Consider the following 19818-nt stretch of genomic DNA (forward strand, 5'->3'; position numbering starts at 1 on the left):
ACTCCAAAATACTAAACCATTGAATAGGTGCTGAACAACATAAATGTTAAACTATTATGTAGCACGCGCGCACACACACACACACACACACACACACACACACACACACACACACACACACACACACACCAAGTGACTTTTTGCACAATATTCAGTCTTTTGCACATTTCTATTGCAGTGTTGTGTCTGCATCGTTCTGTTCTGTCTGGTGTGGTACTGTCTTTGTTTTGTTTTGTTGCAATTTTTGCGCATTGCACTTTATGTAGTCCTGTGTTGATTGTCTGTTATATGCTATATGTAGCACTGTGGTCTTGGAGGACCGTTGTCTCGTTTCACTGTGTACTGTACACATGGTTGAAATGACAATAAAGCCACTTGACTTGACTTGACTAAATGAGAACTTCGGGACTCAAAGTACATTTATAAAGTATTTACTATTACAAGGCAGTAAGAAAAAAAAATGTAGTATTAAACATTTTACATATACATTTGTGAGTGTTTAAATTCTCACTTAGAGTTTGACATATTTACAAGGAGAGGCCTGCAATTCAGAATCCAAAGGGGCCACACGAGAAACTGGGACTGTTGTGGAGGGTTGCTTATTCGCGTGGCCCCCTTCAACAGTCCCAGTTTCGCCCCTGCTTTAAAGTTTCATTTTTCCAAATTAAATACTCAAGCTAGTTATTGGACGCTATGGGGGATATGTTTTTTGGGGGGGTTTCCAAAATAAAAGCTCTATGTGAGATTTCTTCTCCAAAATAAAAGCCTAATTTACCTCCTAGAAATTTACCGGGATGTCTTAAAAATGTCAGATATCCAAAAGCAAAGCTTTCTAATTACCTTTGCTTCATTAAAAAATAAATTATGTAAATGCTCCGTATCAGTCTTTGCATCGGATTATTTGATAATCAGAAGCAACCGCTCTTGCTTTCCCTCCGATGTCTGTGCGGCTTGAGGAACAAAGGGGCGTGGCCGCCGTTGTTCATCGAGCACGCTCGCGGTTTGGAGGATGGGAGAGAGGACGGCGCTGCAGAGGGAGGGAGCGAGGAGGAGGAGGAGGAGGAACTACGGGTGGAAAAAAAAGTTAAAGTGAAAATGGCTTCCTTGTCTTTGGAGTCCACAGAACAATCTGAGAACAGCACAGGGGAGCCAGCGGGGTCGGAGACCAAAGAAGAGAAAGATCCGCTCCAAATTTCGGAACAACTGCTCCAAAGTTTCCAAAAGTCGGCGCTGAGTTTTTCCACTGACCAGGTCTCATGTCTGTGCGAGGCCCTTCTGCAGGCGGGCAATGTGGATCGCCTGTGGAGATTTCTCTCCACTATACCTCCTTCGTCCGAGCTGCTACGTGGCAACGAGACCCTGCTAAAGGCCCAGGCACTGGTGGCTTTCCACCGGGAGGAATTCAAGGAGCTGTACGCCATCCTGGAAAGCCACAACTTCCACCCGTCTAACCACGGGTTCCTGCAGGACCTGTACCTCAAAGCCCGCTACAAGGAGGCGGAGAGGTCCCGGGGCCGTAGCCTGGGCGCAGTGGACAAGTACCGGCTCAGAAAGAAGTTCCCCCTACCCAAAACCATCTGGGACGGAGAAGAGACCGTGTACTGCTTCAAAGAGAAGTCCCGCAATGCCCTGAAAGAGTGCTACAAGAGCAACAGGTATCCCACTCCGGACGAGAAGAAAAACCTGGCCAAAATCACCGGGCTATCCCTCACGCAGGTCAGCAACTGGTTCAAGAACCGCAGGCAGAGGGACAGGACCCCGTCCGGGACCCACAGCAAAAGGCAAGACCCGCAACACTGGAAACACAATCCAGCTGTCGCCTTTATCTCTGTTTGCGCTCTAAGTTTGGTAGCAAGCAAGGAGTCACAGCCTGAGCGGCAGCAGCTGCTGTTTTTTAGCTGCCCTGTGTTTATCTGAACGAAGCTTTTTTTCTTTACTTTGTCTTTTATAGCGAGGGCTTATCAGAAAAGTCACTGAAAGCAGCACATAAAAGCTTACCAATTAAAAAGCGCGCAGACCTACAGAGGGCTGCCTGCAGGAGTGCACAAATCAGTGTGGCAAAACTCAGAAATGGCACGAAGTAGGAAGATGAACAGGAGGTGACTTCTGACAGCAGTGAGGCCACACATGTCTGACACCAAGAGCATGTTGCTTTGTTATGAAATGTGAGATCTAGGCGCCCACTGTGGCTCAAGTTTCCTGAAACCCTGCACCGCATCCTACAGAGCCACAGGGTGACAGAGGTTAGGGGAGGAAAAGAGCGTAAACTAAGGCAAAGGTGGGAGTGTGGGGGGAGGCTGAAATCACAGTTTTAAAATAAAGATTTCTGCAAGCAGTGGGAGGGGAAGTTTGTGAAAAGATAAGAAAGATAAGTTTGCTGTGCTGTATCAAACCCCACGGTCTGGCAGACTGGGGCCACCAAGATGCTTTATTTTCACACATTAACCACATATCACCAAATGTATCCAAGTGATAAGAACATGTTCCAGCTTATTTAGAAGTTTTATTATCAATTCATCTTAGTTTCAGTTACATTTCCACAGAGGTTTTGCTCATTTTAGTTTAGTTTCTTTAGAAAAGATTCGGTTAGATTCCGTTTTAAAACTGGGACACGCAACTCATCGTGTCTGATTAATGTCAGTCTTAAAAAAACAAAGCCTCAGAACCTCCTGATGCACTAAAACTTAAAAATTAGGATTAATGTCAGTAGGTAGGTAGGTGATCATACAGCAACTTTGAGCCCCACTTTTTGTGATAATCCTGATGTTGCATTTATAAAGGTTTTTAGAGTCCGTAACTGACTACTGTATTATAAAGTCTCTAAAACAGCACCAATAAGTATTTTTGCCTTAATTCACAGGAACAAAGATCACCAGTAAACATTAGTGTAAATGAGCCTGTTCGCAAATATTTAACCTGCATTCCCTCAGTTGAAACGACAAAGTCGCTGTACAGTGCAGTCAAATCAAACGTGCAGCTACCTGCTGTGGCGACCCTTTGTTAATAAGGGATCAGCTGAAAGTAGCTTCTTCTAAAGGAGGCATGCCAGAAACTGTTGGAGAACGTCAGCATTAGAAGAACGCTTTGATTATGTTAGGATTTCCGGACGGATACAAAATGATTTCTGCACCATAAAGTGGATGCTACTCTCCCTTTAAAATCAAACATCCTGCTGAGGCAAATTTTAAAATTTGCAGGCATCCTAGTTTTGAATTAGAAATATTTAACATATTTAAGAGTGACAGTATATTGCTGATTGGATGTGCTCTTGGAAAGTGGTTTGCTTTGTTGTTGTTTTTTTAGTATTCTAGTAATATTGAATCTTAAATGCATTTATATCACATTTAAAGTTTCACACGATGGTAATGGAAACAGCAGAGTGCAGTTAGAAGAAAAGAGAGTGTTACTTGGTACGATGAAGGTTGCTTGCTCAGTCTAATAGATTTGAATCCTGTAATATTATATACACAGAGCTTAAATTAGATTTTTTTTTTTACCATCTGCATGGCGTCATTGTCCCGTCTTGTTCACAAATGGTCGATCCTATCTTTTATTCCTCGAGCCATCAAACGTCTGAACATGAGCAACACACAGCCTGCTCAGTTCGTGTGGCCAAAGTCATCCCTACGCTACAGGAAGAGTGAAAGAGTGTTTAACGTGTGCTTGTCTTATGTTGATGGGATGGTTTTATTTGAGGTGTCTGCAAATGTCAGGTGACTTCCCCGTGGGGACAAATACATCTATTTATTTATTTATAGTTGTAATGAATAGTTGATTAGTCTCTAGCGGCCTGGCCCTGGAGGGTGGATGAGATTCATCCTAAGTCCCTTAATAGCCGGTTTATACTCGCCGTTGGCACCACAACAAATTGCAGCACGCGCCAAAAGTGACATCACAACTGCCACGTCCTGGTGTCGTTTCTGCTTGTCGGGCACCTCTGAACTGTGTTCAGTGACGTACTGGTGCAGGAGCTCAGAAACTCCCACATTACAGAGAGGGAGATGCTCCAGCAGCTGAGACAGATGAAACTTTCTGAAGAAGACTTTGGGATTTCTCTCTTTCCTGTTTCGACTTCTTTTACACTCCTACCCCGGTGCTGATGTGGAGGCCCCTCTTCTATTTTTAAAAGTAGGCTTGAAACTTTCCTTGTTGATGAAGCACATAGTTAGGGCTGGCTCAGGTGATTGTGAATCCTCCCTTAGTTGCACTGCAATAATCTTGGGCTGCACTGAGCGTTTCTTCTTCACTCTGCATTTAATTACTGGTTATTTTTAATCTTTGGCTGTTTCCATAGTGTGCCTTCTGTCCTGTCTTCTCTCACCACAAAGTTGTGGCAGATGGCCGTCACTCCCTGAGCCTGATTCTGCCGGAGGTTTCTTCCTGTTAAAAGGGAGTTTTTCCTTCCCACTGTCACCAAGTGCTCATAGAGGGTTGTCTGATTCTTGGGGTTTTCTCTCTATTGTTGTAGCAGGTCACCTGCTAATCGGAAGGTTGGTGGTTCACTCCTCGTCTACTCCCGTCTGCATGCCAAATATCCTTGGGCAAGATATTAACCCCAAGTTGCTCTCAGATGCATCCATCGCAGTATGAATGTGTGTGAAGTTGGATAGAAACAACTTTAAAAAAAAAAACAGCGCTTAAGTAGAAGAGTGCTATGAGAACCAGTCCATTATGGGGCAGCAGTGAATTAGATTCTGGATATTGCGGGTTATCCTGATGTGCACACCTCTCCTCTTGGGCGGTGGACTGTGGGTTCAAAATTCAGGGGGAATCACACTCCTTGCCTCTGGTGCTGGAGAGGAGTGTTTGCCTCTTTATCTGGCTGCTTAGTTAATTATTTACCTAGTTAGTTTAACAGAAAATTAACCAACAGCAAGTCTGATTATTGATTAATAATTTGAGCTCTTTCCAAACAGACACATATTCACTGACTTTAAATTCTGTTATAAAAGAGTTGAGGCTTTTTCCTCTTTTTGGTTAGACTGAAAATCGTGGGCTGAATTTTATAAAAATAATGAATATATAATTATTAGCTGCAGTCTTACAAGTAGCTACTTTTTGAATCAAACATTTTTCAGTCTTAAGGTTTTGTTTTATTTGTGAGTTGATCTAATTGTGTATTTTCGTTCATTTCTTGTAACATTAAAAACTCATTTGTCTGTGTGTGCTTCTGTCCTTTATATTTGACCACTTCAGTGAGTCCGATGGGAACCACAGCACTGAGGATGAGGCGGGTGCGATGGACGACACTCTCGACAAACCAGACGAGGCTGCCGGCTCCACAGCTTCCATCATCTCTGTCTCTGCGGTCCCGTCCAGCACTGGAGGCCAGCTCATCCTCAACGGGTCCAGCGGCTTCCTCACCGCCTCTCTGCTCAATGGCAACTCCCTGATCTCCAGCAGTGGTGCTGGTGTTATAATTAATGGGATAAATTTAGGTGATTGCCAGACCGTCACACTGAGTCCTGTTGGAACCAGCTCTCCTTTAATACTGAACGGGGCTCAAGTAATAACCAAATCTGGAGTTGGTGTGCAGCAGCCACAGCAAGCTGTTTCTGGGGTGGAGCAGGAAGTTTCAGAAATGGAGGCCAAGCCGAGCGGCGTTCCAGCAGTTGTTCTTAATACTAACGTCACGCCTGTCTCGAACCCCATCATTTCTCTTCCCCTGCAAACCAAGACCGAGAGTGACAGTGCAATGGGCTTCATCAGTGTTTCCGAATCAGAGGGCAGCAGCCAGACGGTATCATCCTCTTCTTCCTCTTCCTCACCAACCAGCCTCTCTTCACTAGTTTTAACACAAAACCACCAACGCCAGGACTCCCTCCCCCTCCCAGCGTCTCTGTCATCTGCAGGCATGCTTGTCTCCAGTTCTGCAGGGGAGCAAGGGGAGTATAGCATCTCTGCTACTGCTCCCTCTACCAGCCTCAACCCTCCTAGCTCTGTGATTTCAACCAGCAACTGCACCCCTCAGGTTTTCTCTCTGCCCCAGGTTGTGCCTTCCATCCAGGGTATACCAGTATCTCACCTGGTTCAGCACTCTTCGGGAGCCCAGGTATCCCAGTGCCCTCAGCTGGTCCCAGTATCCCCCCTCACCTCACCAGCGCCTCAATTTCAAAGCCCCCAGACTCTGAACACAGGAAACAGACTGGCACAGCAGCAACAGGAAGCCTCGGCAGCTATGTCTGAAGGTGCCACAACCATAGTTTCCATCTCACCGCTCAACAACAGCCAGCTCCCCCAGCACGTGATGCAACAACTGGGGGAGCAGACCACAAACTGTACACCCAGCAAAATCCAGACACCGCAGGTTATTTCCATCTCTTCCCCAACACAAGTCGTCCCAGTCCCCCAGGCCAAAGGTGGCACACCGGCACAGCTCGTCCCACTCTCTGTGCCCCAGCTGGTACCAGTCTCCTCCATCCAAACTTCCTCCACCATCTCTTTCCCACAGGTGGTACCTGCCAGTCCTTCTATCTCCATCCCTTCTGCCCGTCTGCCATTACAGATCCTCACTTCAGCTCCTGCAGCTGGAGGGGTCCCACAGGCTCCTCTCAGGTTAAACCAGCTGAGGCCCATTCAGAGCGTAGCTCCTCCAGCCAGCACGGCCCCTACGGTGCAGCTCCTAAACTCCGGCATCATTCAGCTACCCTCTACCCCTCCAGGTACTCTCAATTCATTAAATATTTAAAAAATGTAGCACCCAGAACTAAGAGAAAATTAACTGATTATTGATTAATAATTATATATACATATATCTATGTGTGTGTATTTGTTACTGCTTCCAGCTTCTCAGACATGACTTCTTTTTCATATTCACATGAACTGATTGTATTTACAGTCAGAAAAGGTGAAAATTTTGAAGTTACTGTTAGTCAGAAAGAGTGCGCAAAGACATTTGAATGTTTTAGGACTCAAAAAAATCTTTTTCATTATTGATTAATAGATCATCATTGATTGTTTATGTGGTGCAGAAAGAAAAAACAATGACAGACATGTTTTTTGGGGGTTTTGTCTTGCAAATAATCAACAACATGTCACACAAGTCAAAGACGAGCAGACATTGACATTTTTTGCTTAATCAGAATTGGTTATGATTAATATTTTGCTACCCACCTACCCTTGGAAAAACCCAGAAACTATTCTAATTGTCATCAAACTACGTCTTTATTATATACTGAGGTATCAAAGCTTATCATTGGGTGTACTGGGGAGGTCCTCAAATGTCGTCTCTATAGGGGGAAAAGTTGAATCTATTTGATTCTGATTGGCATCCATTCATAAATAAAAGTTTGAACAGCAGGTTGCCGTGTGCCTGAGATGACCGCATGAGGGAATATCCATTCTAAATAACATCATCCAAAGCCAACAGTATGAAAAGCTATCTGAAGCCTGTGGTTCTGCTCAGATCCTCTGACCTCATTATGTGCAACACTGGACATGTTTAATATAAGCATCTACCAGCATGTTAGTATGTACCTGGGAAAATTCGAGGAATATTTATCAGTACAGTGTTTGGTTTTGCAGTGCTATCAATGGAAAAAAAACCAAACATAAAAGAAAATAATGCTTTCAGAAACATGTTCTGTTTCTGTATGATATTATATATATATATGCCATTCTGTAAAACACTCATTAAACGTATTGATCTATAACTTGGATTGCTGCATGCACTTATAAGATATAGCCCCATTGCTTTTTATATCAGCTGAATCTGGTTATATTGTTTAGATTGTTGCCAGTTTATCATTTATCATTCATATTCATAGGTAACCTTCTCCTCGGTGGTAGCCCCTACCTGAGTGTCCAGCAAGGCAAGCTGATTCTGACCATCCCAGCAGGCATTCAGCTCACCAGTTTGCCCCTGAAACCAGTCCCTGACGCTTCCACCATCTCTACAAACGGAGTGATCCCCATTCTTAACCCTTCTACCTTTCCCGTAGTCTCACAGCCTTCAACACCAACGCCCAGCAGCCTCGCCGCATCATCTCCCCTGAACTTCATCAGCTCATCTCCACCATACTGTGCTCAAGAGACTCCCATCCAAACCAGCCAAGTGCATGCAATCCCCTCCCCTCACCCGCTGGACCCAACGGCCACCCCGACAACGCAGAATGCTCTGACTCCAGAAAGCATGCTCACGCTCAGCCCCATGTACACTGGAGTGACACCAAATAGCCAAATGCCCCAGCCAGTGTGGAGCCCAGTGCCCCTCTCCACTTCAGCCAGTTTAACTCTGTTTGACGTCCGCACCAAGGGGGACCTACCTGTGGACCCAGCCTTGTTGGGTCTACCTGGTGGGGAGTCGCTGCTCCTGGGCAGCCCCTCTCCAGAGCAGGATGTGGAAGCCAGCTCGCCACTTGGGAATCCAGAGGAAATCGATGGAGAATCAAAAATCCTTACTCAGCTTCAGTCTGTCCCTGTGGATGACGAGCTGGGCTTATAGTTTTTAAAACTGGTTCAACACCACAGATCTGTTTGTCTTGTTTGGATGACTTGAAACATTTTTATCCCACATCATGCATCATATAAGATCACCATATTTTTTTTATAACCTACAGCAGCAATTCTCACTCAGTAGACCAGATGCCATTGTGGTGCTAGCTGGAAATTTTCCAGCTCTCTTTATTATGAATGGGATTATTCACCTGCTGGTTCAATTACTCCTCTCAGTTTGGATTAAGATTTTTTTTATTTTATTTTTTACTAAAATCGGTATGTGCCTTACTTTTTTTTTTTTTTTTTTTTTTTAAAGATCAGATCCGCACAGATGATTTAAGGATTAATCTGCTTGACTCACAAGTCTTGATGTTAGACCAAGACTTGTGAGTCATGGGGTCAGGGGTCATGGATCCTTCTTGTGGTTTTGTGGACTAACTCAGCTCTACTACGTCTGGGTTTCTGATATAGATCCACAACAGTGATACACTGTTCAAAAGGGAAAAATCTTTAAATGGTTCCCTCCCTGTCCTGAATTCAGCCTGAATATATTCTGCCAACACTCCAGCAATATCCCTTCATCCATCATCTCCCACTCATCCTGGACCAGGTCATAGTAGAAAGTAGCCTAAGCAGCTATCAACTTCAGTTCTTCCAGGAGGAAACCAAGACATTCCCAAGCCAGCAACAACAGCACACTGTTTCCAGCGATCAGTCGTGGAGTCGTCCTGGTCGGATCCCTGAACCACTTCAGCTGGTTCTTTTTAAAGCAGAAGGGCAGCGGCTCTCCTCTGAGCTCCTTCTCACTTTGTCTCCAACTTTGAAGAATCTGACTTGCATCTCATGGTCTTATTCTTCCAGTTACCACCCCAAGTATCCCTAATATTTAATTCCTCACAGTGTAGAGTAGGAGTGTACAGAACAGTCGGACTCACCTCTCTTCAAAACAACTGGATCATCTGCCTAACTGCTCGCGCCACACCAGTCCACCATATTTTCACCATCCACCAGTCCTCTTCCACACTTTCGTCAGGATAATTTAACTCCTACATGTGTAACAGGTTCACCTAACAAATAAACGATCCTCGATTCTGGGTGGAGACCCAAATCCCTTTCGGGGTTGCGTCAGGAAGAGCATCCAGCATAAAAAATCTTCCCAATCCCTAGTGAATAAGGGAGTAGCTACTTGTAGCAACAACACAAACTCACCCTAAACCCACAGTGGAGACTTTTATTTTTAACTTAGGGGTTCGGATTCTCATCCCACCCTGCAGGATGTCACCCTCCGAACATCTGACCACCAAGCATCGACACCACCAGTTCTGTCAGTTATGAACACAGTCGGTGATTAAGGGCAAGCATGGCTGAATCTGTTGCCCAGTTGCAACGAGTTTGACCAGGAATATAGCGAATATTATAATCTACACAAACATAGATCATAGCTGAAAGGGCTATATGACAGTATTTTATTACCAGACGTTAGTAGTGTTGTTTTTATCATTGAACTGTCTGCAGTTTCCAGGATTCAGCACTGCCTGACCTTTGTTTAAAAAAACAAACAAACCTATATATAGAACAGGAGGAAATAAAAGGGTTTATACTCTATGCAATGCATGTTTAGTTCTTCATAAGACACTATGTCGCACAGTGGCTGAGTGTAATTTTTTTAAAGCCAGTACTCTTGGGAGATAAAAAGAAGCTGTGCTGAGCTTTTAAAAGGAAGCACAGCAGAGCATTACACTAAAACATGTTGCGATGTTTCCTGTTAACATCTCAGCATGTTAATACTTATAAGTGCCTTATTTTAAAGCTCACACGTTTGATGTTATTGATGTTCTGACTAAAACGTGCTATATATATTTGCTATGTACTCAACCAAATATCTGGATTCACTTCATATGGATTCTTTTGTGTCTACGTTTATGAATGAGTTTGTTCAGTGATACACAAACGTGTCTTTTCTTTTTTTGGTTGTGTGGTCATAGCTCAGTTGTGTTTTTTTATTTTGTTGTTGTTGTATATTTTGCACATTTCATTCACATATTGTTTACGCTGCGCTGCCACGGTGTTATGACAGCGGTCGGACTCATTTCACAGTCTCTTAGTAAGAGTGACACAGAAAGATAAGGAGCCAAGAAGATTAATCAGGAAGTTGTGGTTCGTGTTTTTGAGATATTGTTAAATTTTTGAGTACAGCTCGATCAAAGCTGTGTGACCTTTCTGTTGTCATAACACAGGTAAGCGGTCAAACCTTTGGCCAATTATGGTACAAAAAAAAAATCAGAAAAACACGTATAGTTACATTAATGTGTGTGTGTTTGTTGGTCTCATTTAATCTATTTAAGGCATGCATCAATCAGTTAGTAGTTTTTAAAACAGTCCTCGAGGAGAAGCTGTGGATAGGAAATGTTCATTATCAATTCACGCTGTAAGGTTTTCCAAGCTCAGCTTCCAGGACATTAGCTTGGACAAATCAACCTGAATTTAGCTGAGTGTTTAAATTTGTTTGGGGGGGGGGGTAAAGGAAAATGTTTTCATTGTGTTTGTTCATATTAGCCATTTCTTACCAAAGTATGTTGACATTAAAGCCTGCATGGCTTACGCACACGTTCCTGGATTGGTTTTCACTCTCCAGCCTGACGTGTAACATTCATGACTCCAGACTTAACCAAAGATATCGTGTGTTTTTGCTTTGTTTTTGTTTCCGAGTTTTCAAAGGGATCATTTGTGCCTCGTCTTCTCATTTTTGTACTCAAATGCATTCTATTTTTTATATTACATGATACTGTAATAAACTACATTTACAGAAAAGACTGTGATTATTGTGGATGTCCTCATGCGCCACACTTTGGAACTGTAGATTATTGCGAGTGAGGGGGGGTGACAACCTTTGCTTCTAATTTGGCAAGAAAATTTTATTCAAATGTGTTCTTTTACTGAGAAACCATCGTGCTCTGACTCTGCGTGCAAGTCAGACCAAAATGTGTGTGAGCTTGTGCATGCATGTGTTTGTACAAGAGAAGGAGGGGATGCATGGTGTGTTATGATAGCCCTGATGGTCTCAGGTTACCTGTGCCGGGGTATGATGAGTAATGCTACACACACATGCAGTTTACTTAGTTTTTGTTCATCCACACACACAAGGGCATAGAGGGAAGGCTTTGGCGCTCTCCTGAGAAGATATTTTCACCTTGCGCCTCAGGACCCGTCCATGCAGCTATGATCTTCACAGCAGAGCAGGTCACCTGCGTGTGCGAGGTCCTGCTGCAGAGCGGCTGCATAGATCGTCTCGCCAGCTTCCTCCGCACTCTTCCTCCTGCTTCCTCCTCCTCGTGCCCCGGGGAGCTTGAGAGCGTGCTAAAAGCCAAAGCCGCGGTGGCCTTTCACCAAGGGCGCTTCTCAGACCTCTACACCCTGCTGGAGGGCTTCCCCTTCTCTGCACGCAGCCACCCGCTCCTGCAGCAGCTCTGGCTGCAAGCCCACTACATAGAAGCGGAGAGGCAGAGGGGCCGACCCCTGGGAGCTGTGGGGAAGTACCGCGTGAGGAGAAAATTTCCTCTACCAAACACCATCTGGGACGGAGAGGAGACCAGTTACTGCTTCAAGGTAGGCAAACACTAAAACTGCATGTTTTTAAGTAACTGAAGTGTGAGTTGCATTTAATCAAGTAGTGTACTGGCACTGATTGAAGTGGAGCATAGTGTACTTGTGGGCTACTAATACTACTATGTACAAGTCGTGTACTATCACATCTGAGGAATACTGCATCTTTAATACAGTATGTGACCTCTATAGTATAAATACATAATTTATATTTTTGTGCTTTGCATAAAACATTATCTTTCAAGTATTTTTATAGTAATGAATCTAATTATATGTAAATATAAACTGTCCCACCCTGCTTTGGTGAGTAAAGAGTATTATTAATCTTAAACTATTGGTTCAGAGCATTATAGGACCAGTGGGATGTAACTTGGTATTTTACTCACATACTTAATTTAAGCATTTCTATGGAGCATGCTGCATCTATGCCATTGTATTTCGGCTTAAAATACAGTGCTATGCAAATCTCGAGCCACCCTAATTTCTTTATATTTTGCTTCTAAGGAGTAGAACTTGTAATTTTTAAAGTGGTCTTGACTAATAGTTCTTCAGGTTTTCTGAAGCTTTTTCAAAGTCTTTCTTTGGACACTGGCTGCTGTTTCACTTAGGTCAGCTACAAGGATTAAAAATATTTTCAGAGGAATGGGTTTTGTTTTTTAAAAAAATGTGTTCGTTAGTTATTCAGAAGGCGGCACGGTGGCGTGGTGGTTAGCACTGTTGCCTGACAGCAAGAAGAGATTGAACATCTCTCCGGGTACTCCGATTTCCTCCCATAGTCCAAAGACATGCAGTTAGTGGGGTTAGGCAAATTGTCCAGGGTGAACTGCCTCTTGTTCTGTGATAGCTGGGATAGGCTCCAGCCCTCCTGCTACCCTGACAAGGATAAGTGGAAGAGAATGGATGGTTAGTTATTTGGAACCAGTTAACACTGACCTAACTCAAGGATGGACCAGTGCTGTCTACATGTAAGGGGTATCTTTAGGCACTTCAATCTAGTTCAGTCTATGAGAAATGCCAAAGATAATAGTTTGACAGGCATAAAAGGTTTGGGTTTTTTTTGCAATTAGTCAAAAGGTTTAGCTCAGCAGGGTGTGCAATGTGTGCTTTAAAAATGAGGAAACTGAAAATGCGGAGACAAAAACAAATCTCAGTAGAAGGAAGGTATCTAAAAGTCGTGTATGTAAGAAATAGGAAAAAGACCTGACACAGAGATGCACATGGCCCGTCAGCTAATAAGAGATGCTATTACAGTTTCTGGATCACTCACATATCTTCTGATAATAATGTCCAGATTTCACTATTTATTTTATTTAACTGCAAACAGGAAAAATCTCGGAGTATCCTCAGGGAGTGGTACCACCGTAAGCCGTATCCCTCCACCCGAGAAAAGCGGGAGCTAGCAGCAGCCACCGGCCTCACCGCCATCCAGGTCAGCAACTGGTTCAAGAACCGCCGGCAGAGGGACCGCATAGCGGAGTTTACCGGGTCAGTGAAGGGCACCAGGTCGCTGTAAGCTGAACTGCTGTCCTCTTATCATTCAAAGAACCCCCATGTAAACTAATACTGATAATAAAAAGTGATGAACGCGTCTAGTTACCTCGAAAGTCGGAGCTGGGAGCGACGTACGAAAAACAGTAAAGACAACGCAGTTTTACTTATGTTTAAGCGCACTGCTGCCATCCTGGATTGCTAAATCGTAGTTTGGGGTTTCTCCGATTTGTCAAATTGGACGTCCGACTTGAGTGTATGTGCAGGTGAAACGTCTGACTGGGAACAGGGAAATTGCGACTGCTAATGGAAGGCGCCATCAGTGGCCCACAGAAAGCGAATGGATACACTGAATAAACAAACCGTTGGCGTTTAGCATTAAGCAATAAAAATCGGGATTTGTGCTTTCTGTAATGATTTAAATTAATGACTAAAAAAAAATCACCTACTCATACCTTTAACTTAAAATAGAATAGGGTCTTTACAGAAATCATTGATTTTATACTTTTCGTTAAGAAACCGATTTTTAAAAAAATCGCCGAGTGATTTTAAAACATTGCCACCATAAGCTAACTCGATTCTCTTACCTTATAGTCGGGCATAAAATAGTTCCTCCTTTTTTCCAGTAGCTTTTTTTTCTATCACCAAACTAAATTACATAAGCAGTACATATCAGTTTAAAGAAACTGGTATTTTAGTTAATATGCATTTCATGCACATAGTGATGATAATTCTGAAAGTTCGAGTCAACGTTGTGAGAAAAAAACAAGCGAATGGCTGAACGATTTTTTCCCCTGTTAAAACTAGAAGAAAAAAAAACATCTATGTGAAGCGAAGCATTTAGCTGGGTTGTACTTTCTACAAAACGCTTTAAGGAGACTTTAATCTGGCATGCCGTAAATAGAATTTATCACTGTGGCGCACGCGTTGAATTTTGCATAATAGCACCACCTTGTGGCTACAGTAAGACATTAATCTGTACTTTTTTTCTAAATCTCATGATCCTTCAGTTTTCAGACAGGCTCTCGAGGACCTTCAGAACAAGCCTACCCATCCTCTGACAACGACCTTTCACCTCCAGGCAGTCCCCAGTGCTGCAGCGAACCACCTCCACCCCTTTTCCATCCACTGCCTCCTCCACTGCACCACACATGTGGAGGGCATCAAGATGTTTAAGCTGTCCAGTGGTTGATAGATCATCATAATTTCTGTTGTCATTGAAAGTTTATTACCAAAACAAGACCTAGCAGATCCCCTACAGAGACTTAAACGTTTACAGAATATCACACAAGACAGACATCAGACGTCTGGAGATTAAAGCCAACAGACTGGATCACAGGTGTGGCATAAAGGTGCATCTCCACACTGCATTCACAGATGAAATCAAAACATTTATAACGATCAGGGAATTATTTTTATTAAAGGGTACATGCTGGTAAACTGCACCCACATGTATCATACCCAAAGGTTACACACTGAACCAGGAGACAGCGTTTTCAGTGTTTACGACTTCCTGAAATGTCTTGAAACTGTAAGAGAACCTGAATAAAATAATTTCACAATCACTGCGGTATGATCTTTTACCATAGTAACATCTTCATCTTCATGATTTTCATCTTGCTGGCACTTCATAACAGCCAAGGCCATGAGGATCTTCACTGATGTGAAGGTAAAGTCAGGAGAAGGTACTCACAGATAAACTACGAAAAGCGTCCTCAGCAGCAGCGCTCGTCACAGGTCGTTCTTAAAGGGGGACCCGTCGTGCTTTTGCTGGTTTCCTTTCATATGTATATATAAACGGCTACAGTTGTGGATGCTCCTATTACATATGGCCAAAGCTCAAGCTTGAGAGTGCTCTAAATGCGCTTTTTCACAGTTTTTTTTCTACACTTGGCTCTGAATGATGTCACTGAGAGCAGATATTCTATTATTTATGATGGGCAGCCAATCAAAATGAGCTCAGTTTAAAAGGAGAGGCTTGTTTCAGGCTGCACGTGATCAGTAAATCATGCAAAACTACTTGAGCAGAGTCTGAGAGAAAAATCTCGGAGCTGAAAACGAGCACAACAGGTCCCTCTCAAGAAGACGAAGAGCATCTCCATCTCTTATTAACAGGCTAAATCATCAATAAGGCTAATAAGGCTTTTTTTCTTTCACAGGAACAGAACAAAAACATTAATATAGAGTCACAGACACATTTCCCAGCTGCTTCTCAGGTATGATGCTCCCCAGCATGTGTATTAGTAATCAAGTTTTAACCATCCACTTCACACACTTTGCTCAGCTGTGTCCAATTCGTTGTCCACGTGAACCCGAGGACTGCCCAGCAGATACACGTCTTTGGTAAAGTTCAGATTCCAGTTTATTTAATTTCACCAGGCTCTCCTCTTCCTCACGTCGCTGTTTATCGCCAGTCCTGTTCGGACTGTTGCTATCTATGTTCAGCGCTCAGAGGCCCAGGTACTCCGCCACAAACACAGCCATGACCTTCGTCAGGTTCTCCACCGTCGGGCGGTGCATGTTCTCCTCCGTGTCCTCCAGTGTGTGCCAGAACTGTGGGAAGGGAGTGGCGATGACATGCAGCACGGGGACGCCTGTACAGAGACATGAAGGCAGGTATGATGACTGAGCATGGGTTAAAGAAAGTGACTTCTGTTCTTTAAGGAGATAAATCCCTGGAGGCAGACATGTGCTACAGTACTGAGCTTAAAAGGTTCAATACCTGTTTTGAACTTCTTAAATTTTAACCCTTGCGGATTGACTGTAATTACAAGCCCAACCCCCCCCCCAAAAAAATCTAAATCTACATTAATTCTTGTTACTGAATATTTGTTATTGCTTTCTTCTGGCCTGAGGTATGCAAGTCTGCACAGTCACACAGATGTTGAGAGCATGCACACATCTGCACAGAGCCTTGTGTTAACTGTCTAAAAATTTAGGGACCCGAGTCGACCCTTCGCATACATCCCAGAGGAAAACGTTAACGCTGCCGGGCTGCACCAGAACTGAGGCTAGTCTTAATTCCACCTGGGTTTAGTGGCAGCAGCATGTTATCCTGCTAAGCTGTATTACTGAGCGAGGATCCAAGAACAAGAAAAGTCCAATTTTAACCAGTTTTTAAAAAAAAAAACCCAAGAAGTTCTGCTTAACAGAAAGAGGAAGCAGCTGGTTCGGTGTGCTATAAATTACTGCTCAAAAGACAAAAATCTGAACGAGGCAAAGAAACATTCAAATACAGCAGTACAGGACTGCCAGTGTCTTTGTTCATGGAAAGCATCGCTGCTGCAGTCCTAATCGAAGTGTCTTGTGGCTTGCTTCGACTATAATAACTCTGAGGGATGACCTCCAGCTGCAGGGGTCAGGGGGTGGGTATACAGGCTACACTCCTGGTTCCCACCTACCCTTGTGAAGGAAGGGGATGTGGTCGTCCTGCACGGGTCCGAGATACACATCCTTCCTGAAGTAGGTCTGCTCTGAGGGGTGAGACGTCAGGAGACCCTGTCGATGGAGCCGCTTTTCTGAAGGTGGAGGAGGAGGCAGAGATCGGGTCTACAAGTGTTCAGGAGTGATTCAAGCATTGGTGGAGGAGTTACGGCGGACGCTTACCTGCAGCAATCAGGCGGTCAAACCAGCGTGCAGTGTTATCGAAGTGATTTGCAATCAGCGGATCGGGACCACCGAGTAGGTCGAGCAGCACGAAGAGATCCTGCAGAGATGAAGTTAGAGAGACGGGAGCTGGCATTTGTCTTAATCAGAGTAATTTAAATGTTAATGTAAGTCAAAGGGTCACTCCATGACCCTCTCACCTGACCTTCTCATAATCCTTTCTCATGAGCTTTGTGTGCAATAATGTTTTTTAAATGAGTTTATGCACATTTTACCTTCATTTTATGGATATTTACTGACTTAAAAAGGCTCATTATTCTCCTTAAGAGCCTGTAGATGTAAGTATGAAGCTGAGTCTGAGGTGGAAACTTTTTCAGATTTGACTGACCAAAGCGTGGCTGGAGTCAAGCTGTGCAAACTGAAGGACAGCGTGGAGCACGTCTGGTTCAGGAAGTAAGTGTGACCACAGAGGAAACATATTTCTGCTTGCAGCTTCCTCACCAGTGCCTGAAGCATGCTGGCGTGCGAGGAGGCTGCCGGGTGGGGCGTGTTGGCCATGCGCTCGGCCAGGTGGCGCGAGCCGTACAGTGAGTCGGTGGCGGTCCATTCTTCAAATGACTCCTCGCCGTCGAAAAACACAAGCTGGAGAGTTACGGGAAGTTTCTGAGAGGAAAAACATAGAAAGCAGAGGTAATCAAATTTGTGAGGGGGAAAAAAAAAGCAGGGCTTGAGTTTCTCTTTCTGCAGTGCTGTTGCAGTGTGTGTTTCTACGGTAACTACATAAATCACAGCCCTCTGGAGAGATAGTGCTCGAGTCAGCATTTTCTCCCCAGTACTGCGGCCTCAGAAGCAGAGGGATGAAACAACACAATAAGAAAGACTCTCGTCAGCATCTCAGCCCTTTACTTTTCATCGTGAGCGGGAACCACATCTGTCAGCATCTGCTTTGTCTGTTGCTTAAATTCAGCCAACACAAAACCCACCTGCTGTTTGAATGACCTAAGCTGAGCATCCAGAGAGGTGGCGAGTTCCAGGATCATAGCGCAGGGCACTGCAGAATCGCTGGCCCCCAGGAACACCTTCTCCGGGGCTCGCGGGTCTGGAGGCAGCACCTTGGAGTCATAGTGGCAGGCCAGGAGCAGCCGTCGAGGTGCCGAAGGGTCCAGAGTGGCCACGACGTTGGTGAAAGTGACCTGGCCTCGAGGCGTAGGGGACTGGAACGAGTCCAGGTCTATGGACCAGCCAGCAGACAGCGAGGACAGGGTGGAGGTGATGTGCTGAAGTGGAGCAGGGAGTTAATGATGAGGGGGGAATGTGTAAAAGTGAGGAAGCTATAAATATTTACACCCACCTGCTGTACAGACAGGCTGCCCTGCGTGCCTGGGAGGCGCTCTATCAGGATGGGCCGCAGGTGAGCCTCCCACAGGCGAGTGCCGTCCACCTGAGAGGCCAGACGGCGGATCTGAGCTGGAGAGCACTTACTGGGTTTGTGGGACAGCTGGAGGAGAGGGAAAAAAGAACAGTGCATAAACACGAGCATGGGACGTTCCACATGTTCGTGGTCCAGAGGTTCACGTCCTTTCTGATGGGTTTAAAGGATCATTCAGTTCCTCCAGTGTTTATATTACACCTCCTTTTCTCCATTTAACTATTTTGTCAACATGTTTTTTTCCTTTGACTATCGAAGGTTCAATGCCCCAAAGCAAAACTAGCCCACACACAGTTCAGGCAAACAGTCTGCATTACCTTACTAAGGACAAGTCTGTGCAGTTTCCTGTTGTTTTTGGCAATGTTTTACAGAAAACTGTATTTAAGCCAAAGAAAAATTAACCCCTACTAAAAAAAAAATAAAATAAAATGTTTTTAGCACAGTCCTCATGGGTTTTCTTCGGTGGAAAGCCAAAACCTCTTAGGAGGGCACCAAAAATACAGTTGTGGTCAAATGTTTACATGCACAGTGTACTTCTTCAGTGATTGTGATTGACTACATCTGGTAGATTGTTTTTGACAGCACTCATCATTGTACTGACCAATATTCAGAATAATGGGAAAGTCAAAGGAACTGTAGATTTACATAAGCTGGGAAGGTTTCTTGGAGCCATTTCTGAACAACTGCAGAGTCCAAGATCAAGAGTTTATTCATGTCACACCACTTTTCCAAAGTCTGGAAGAAGACTCAAACTGTCATCCTCAGATGTTCAGGAATAAGTGTAAACTGCTGGAACGCCAGTGTCAATTCAATTCAATTGATTTTATATAGCGCCAACTCATAACAACAGTCACCTAAAGGCGCTTTATATTGTAAGTTAGACCCTAGAATAATACATACAGAGAAAAACCCAACAATCATATGTCCCCCTATGAGCAAGCACTTTGGCGACAGTGGGAGGGAAAAACTCCCTTTTAACAGGAAGAAACCTCCAGCAGAACCAGGCTCATGGAAGGGCGGGGCCATCTGCCGCAACCGGTTGAGGTGGGAGAAGGAAGACAGGATAAAAGACATGCTGTGGAAGAGAGCCACAGTGTCACTGTCCACAATGAACTGAGTTTGATATTGCCATGGACTGAGAATTGCCAGGGTACATTTGGGTAAAGGCTTTCAAACCTAAGAACACTGTGGCAACTGTCAACTAGGGCTGTGCGATATGACCAAAATCTCATATCCCGATATAAGAATTCTATCGT

At 44.2% G+C, this 19818-nt stretch overlaps 3 protein-coding genes across 4 annotated transcripts in view; 2 read left to right on the plus strand and 1 right to left on the minus strand.

Moving 5' to 3' along the window:
* Nucleotides 1-631: 631 nt before the first annotated feature.
* Nucleotides 632-8451, plus strand: six5 (SIX homeobox 5). The gene is made up of 3 exons (XM_005929994.3): nucleotides 632-1781; nucleotides 5197-6662; nucleotides 7767-8451. Exons 1-3 carry the CDS (start codon nucleotides 871-873, stop codon nucleotides 8441-8443), a joined length of 3054 nt encoding a protein of 1017 aa, XP_005930056.1. The 5' UTR covers nucleotides 632-870; the 3' UTR covers nucleotides 8444-8451.
* Nucleotides 8452-11514: 3063 nt separating this feature from the next.
* six9 (SIX homeobox 9) lies at nucleotides 11515-14757 on the plus strand. 2 transcript variants are annotated; one of them, XM_005929992.3, is made up of 3 exons: nucleotides 11515-12042; nucleotides 13364-13524; nucleotides 14538-14757. In XM_005929992.3, exons 1-3 carry the CDS (start codon nucleotides 11656-11658, stop codon nucleotides 14701-14703), a joined length of 714 nt encoding a protein of 237 aa, XP_005930054.1. In that variant the 5' UTR covers nucleotides 11515-11655; the 3' UTR covers nucleotides 14704-14757. The 2 variants fall into 2 exon arrangements, with proteins under 2 accessions (XP_005930054.1, XP_014191550.1); XM_014336064.2 differs by having other exon boundaries at nucleotides 11656-12042; nucleotides 13364-13548.
* A 165-nt stretch (nucleotides 14758-14922) lies between these two features.
* Nucleotides 14923-19818, minus strand: part of qpctla (glutaminyl-peptide cyclotransferase-like a) — a 10256-nt gene continuing 5360 nt past the window's right edge. The window contains exons 2-7 of the mRNA XM_005929993.3: nucleotides 18485-18631; nucleotides 18117-18410; nucleotides 17635-17796; nucleotides 17134-17233; nucleotides 16929-17045; nucleotides 14923-16121 (exon numbers count right to left, since the gene is read on the minus strand). Of these exons, the coding sequence (XP_005930055.1) occupies nucleotides 15976-16121; nucleotides 16929-17045; nucleotides 17134-17233; nucleotides 17635-17796; nucleotides 18117-18410; nucleotides 18485-18631 (966 nt within the window). The 3' untranslated portion in view covers nucleotides 14923-15975. The remainder of the gene's footprint in view (nucleotides 16122-16928; nucleotides 17046-17133; nucleotides 17234-17634; nucleotides 17797-18116; nucleotides 18411-18484; nucleotides 18632-19818) is intronic.

Source organism: Haplochromis burtoni, unplaced genomic scaffold, assembly GCF_018398535.1.
Source record: "Haplochromis burtoni strain Fernald_Lab_line unplaced genomic scaffold, NCSU_Asbu1 Contig_128, whole genome shotgun sequence".
NCBI classification, from domain to species: Eukaryota; Metazoa; Chordata; class Actinopteri; order Cichliformes; family Cichlidae; genus Haplochromis; species Haplochromis burtoni.

Bases quoted from the DNA above. Each gene is read 5' to 3' on its own strand.
- six5 (XM_005929994.3), top strand. From the start codon at position 871: ATGCTCCGTATCAGTCTTTGCATCGGATTATTTGATAATCAGAAGCAA. The intron at 1,782-5,196 runs GCAAGACCCGCA...TGACCACTTCAG, and splicing joins TCCGGGACCCACAGCAAAAG to TGAGTCCGATGGGAACCACA. The intron at 6,663-7,766 runs GTACTCTCAATT...TCATATTCATAG, and splicing joins GCTACCCTCTACCCCTCCAG to GTAACCTTCTCCTCGGTGGT.
- six9 (XM_014336064.2), top strand. From the start codon at position 11,656: ATGATCTTCACAGCAGAGCAGGTCACCTGCGTGTGCGAGGTCCTGCTG. The intron at 12,043-13,363 runs GTAGGCAAACAC...AACTGCAAACAG, and splicing joins AGACCAGTTACTGCTTCAAG to GAAAAATCTCGGAGTATCCT. The intron at 13,549-14,537 runs GTAAGCTGAACT...ATGATCCTTCAG, and splicing joins GTGAAGGGCACCAGGTCGCT to TTTTCAGACAGGCTCTCGAG.